The 4,319-nt window shown below is 37.7% G+C and overlaps 1 protein-coding gene across 1 annotated transcript in view; it reads left to right on the top strand.

Moving 5' to 3' along the window:
- The window catches only part of ARHGEF28 (Rho guanine nucleotide exchange factor 28), a 223,182-nt gene that overhangs the window by 35,159 nt on the left and 183,704 nt on the right, over positions 1–4,319 (top strand). Inside the window, exon 2 of the mRNA XM_042781320.1 lies at positions 1,356–1,477. Coding sequence (XP_042637254.1) covers positions 1,356–1,477 — 122 coding nt within the window. The remainder of the gene's footprint in view (positions 1–1,355; positions 1,478–4,319) is intronic.

Consider the following 4,319-nt stretch of genomic DNA (forward strand, 5'->3'; position numbering starts at 1 on the left):
TGTCCCTGGGATAGTATTGCAGGTAGGCCACACCCCTGGGGAAACTCCCCCTGGACCGACCGGCCGCTTAGAACGCAGTCATGTGATTCATCATGGGAACCACCACTCACAACTGGAGTCCAGCCAAGTTGACACATCTTCAACTATCACACTGATTGACTCCCATTGGCTTACTCAGATTTTATACCATCACATGACACAGATAGGTTCTGGGTTATGTGCTATTTTTGATGGAATAGAGGCAATATTAACCTTTGCACTCACTCAACAAAACCTACTAGATAAGTGGGAATGACATTTACTATGGATACATAATTTTGAATACATCCTATTAAAATCATATATAGATATTGAACATCTGTTACTAGTATAACACACTGTAATTCATATTAGTATCAAAACACTTGTACTTTACACTAAACATGGTTAAGAAATTATAATAACAAATATAATAACAACAAAAGCAGCTAATGTTTTTGAGGACTCACTAAGTACATGGCATGTGTTGAATAATTTACATTTTACATTTAATCCTCATAACATTTAATCCTCATAGCCACACTATGAAAAAAGCATAATAATGATACATTTTTATGGGTGAGGAAACTCCATACGGATACATAGAGATTGAGTAATTTACCCAAAGTCACAGGAAATGAGACAATATGGCTCCTCATTTCATTGCTTTCAACTTTATGTTCCCTTACAAATACAGTAAAGTCTCTAATATCTGAGACTAAGCCTTGAGCAACCTCATCTACTTGGAACAAGGCTGAGAACATAGAAGCCAGCAAAAATGTTTCTGTAATTGAAATAGAAGTGAAACTCTCTGTATTTAAGATCGTACATATTTAGCAGCCAGTAAAAGTTATAACCACTAGACTTGGTACTAACTTGAGCCCTTTAGTAAAGGGAGAGTCAGTAAGTCTGAAACACTTTTGTGAAACTTGAGGATCTTGATATAGTCATTAATGCCTCCCAATTATTAATAGAGTGAAATTAAGCTTAATGTAATCTGTTAGAAATGGAAGGCAACAATGTAATTTACAGAAATCTCTTATGATGGGAAAAAGTGTTTGAGGTGGGCAAATATTTATCTCTCTGTAATATTCCTTCTATTTGCGTCTCAGTATTTTGACTGAGATCGAGTATAGAACTATTTATTGTATGTGAAGGTTCTGGATAGCTGAGATGATTTAGATGTGTGAAAGAAAATGATTACCTGTAGGTCTCACAATGTGAAGACAGTGACGTACAATCTTCACTTTTTCATTATAGTTTGACTAAGGAGGTCATTCTTGACTATAAAATAAATGCTTTCTACTTCATTTGTGCAAATTTTGTTTTCTTCTCAGATCGCTCCTTTGATGTGCTCAAAAAATCCAAGCACCCCCCGACATTCCTTGCAGCAGGCAGTCTTTCTAACATGCTGAATGGTGGTGATGAAGTTTACGCTAACTGCATGGTGATAGACCAGGTAAAGCCTGACTGGGGCTACAAGGTGGATCTATTCTTCTTCCCAGAACTCAAGTGTGTGAGAAATACATTCAGCATCATTTTTTTTTTTTTTTTTCCCCTGAAAGTTTCAGCCTAAGAGCAGCCCAGGTACCACTGCTATGGAGTCTGATCAGATGAGCAAAGTCCCTGGGTGGCACTTGGCTACTAACAGAAAGTTTTGAGGTTGACATTCCCCAGAGGCACTTTGAAAGGAAAAAGACCTGATAATCTTCTGAAAAATCATGTTGTTTTGTTGTTGTTATGTGCCATCAAGTCAGACCTGACTCATTGCGACCCCTCCTTGGGTTTCTGAGGCGGTATCACTACGGAAATAGATTGCCCAACCTTCCTTCCGAGGCATGGCTGGTGGGTTTGAACCGTCAGCCTTCTGGTTAGCAGTCAAGTGCCTTAGGCACTATGCTACCAGAGCTGCTAGAAAATCATAGCCATTGGAAAACCCTGTGGAGTAGTTTTACTCTGCACTCATGGAGGCACCATGAGTTAGAATCAACTTGGCAGCTGTTTGGCTTTGTTTTTGACTTTGAAACACAGCACACCTTAACTCACTAAGAAGCACTGCATGGGAGGGATCTTGAGACTTCTCCAAATGAGAGGAGTAGGAGAGCTCCTCAATGGGTTGCAACAGGGAATGACAACTGAGAAATCAATTTCTTCTCTACAACTTTGCACAAAACAATGTGCATATTACCTGATGGGCGCTCTGATGGCGTACTGCCTAAGGCATTTGGCTGCTAACCAGAAGGCTGGTGGTTCAAACCCACCAGCCACTCCTTGGAAGGAAGGTTGGGCAATCTACTTCCATAGCGATACCACCTTGGAAACCCAAGGAGGGGTTGCTATAAGTTGGGTCTGACTCGACGGCATTGCTTTTTTTTTTAAATATTACCTGATGAAACAATATTTATATTCAAATCCAGGAAACAGTATTTAGTGTTTAGTATTATGTGCCAGCACCAAACAATGCTGTCACATAAATGATGTGTTTAATCCTCACATATCTATTAAGATATATTAAGACTACAGAACATTAATATTAAAACAGAATGGTGCCATGTTACACATTTCATAAAGACAGTGGTTTGAACGTGTAGACATGTGCATATAAACATCTTTTTCTTTTCTCTGGCTTGGTGATTCAAACTTTAATATTTACAACAATTAAAATGCAGTTTTAGATCTGAAAATCTCTATATACCTTAATTCATAGGAGACTCAAGGATAATTTTGACAACACACATTTTTTTTGCCTTATTCACTGATTCTTAAAACCTAATCCATATATGAGATGCACCCATATATATCCTCATTGGACACTAAGATACTTTACCCTTTTTTTCTTCTCATTGTTAATATGCATATATTATATATTTATTATATATAAATATTATTTACATTACTTATAAATATGACTTACTTTTTTTTGTGATATGCACTTTTATTTTTCTGCCCAATAGATCTCAATTTCAGCCCTCTATTGGAATGTCTGCTTTTTCCTTTTGTTTAATAAAATATTGCTACACCAGATATATAGAACAAGTGGTATAGGTTGTAATGATAATCAAAGTGGCAGACAAACCATTAAGTCAGAATGGATATCACCCGTAAATAACTGGTGTAGTCGTACCATTATAAACCAGCTAAATGTCATCCTTAGTTATAGAAATCAAAGAGCATTGAGTTTAGGATGAAGTAGGAATTCTGGGAATATTGCTTAAAGATACAGTGTAAACGGACATGTACTCTGGCCACATTCTGATTTTAATGGTTTATTTTGTTATAGTCTGTCATGGGTTTGAGTGAAATACTTTATGTTTCATAATGCTCTGCATGCCAGCGAATATTCAACAGTTTATTTACCTCAAGTAGGTAACATTGTGAATGACTATGTTTCAGTCAGCTGCTAACTGAAAGTTCAGTAGGTTGAACTCACCAGTCACTCTGTGTGCGAAAGATGTGGCAGTCTGCTTCCGTAAAGATTTACAACCTTGGAAACTGATAGTGTAGGGTCACTATCAGTCAGAATCAACTCAATGGCAGTGGGTTTGGTTTTACATTTCAATATTATGTGGAAAAAATGATATGTACATGTTTTATCATTACTGTTGTTAGGTGCCATCGAGTTGATTCCAACTCGTAGGGACCCCATAAAGAACAGAATGGAATTCTAGCAAGTCGTGTACCATCCTCAGAATCATTGCTATATTTGAGCCCATTGTTGCAACCACTATGTCAATCCATTTCCTCTAGGGTTTTCCTCTTTTTCTCTCACCCTCTGCTTTACTAAGAATAATGTCCTTCTCCAGGGATTGGTTCCTCCTGATAACATGTCCAAAGTATGTGAGACTAAGTTTCACCATCCTCACGTTCAAGGAGCGTTCCAGCTGTGCTTCTTCCAAGACAGATGTATTTGTTCTTTCTGGTAGTCCATGAGATATTCAATATTCTTTGTCAACACCGTAATTAATTCTATTGCATCTGTTCTTCTTCAGTCTTCTTATTCATTGTTCAGCTTTCTTGTGCACGTAAGGTAATCGAAAATGCCGTGGCTTGGGTCAGGTGCACCTTAGTTCTCAAAGTGACGTCTTTGCTTTTTAATACTTTAAAGAGGTCTTTTGAGGCAGATTTGCCCAATGCAATTTCTTTCTTTTTTAAATTTTGATTTGGGTGAAGATTTACAGAGCAAATTCACTTTCCATACAGCAGTTCACACATACTTTGTCTCATGTCATTGACCACAGTTTACCACAATGCAACAGCTCCCCTCCCACTTCCTCCCCATAGTTACCTCTTCCCAGTGTCCA

The sequence above is a fragment of the Orycteropus afer genome, unplaced genomic scaffold (assembly GCF_000298275.1).
Source record: "Orycteropus afer afer isolate SDZICR_OR568_19922 unplaced genomic scaffold, OryAfe1.0 scaffold00104, whole genome shotgun sequence".
Taxonomy (NCBI): domain Eukaryota; kingdom Metazoa; phylum Chordata; class Mammalia; order Tubulidentata; family Orycteropodidae; genus Orycteropus; species Orycteropus afer.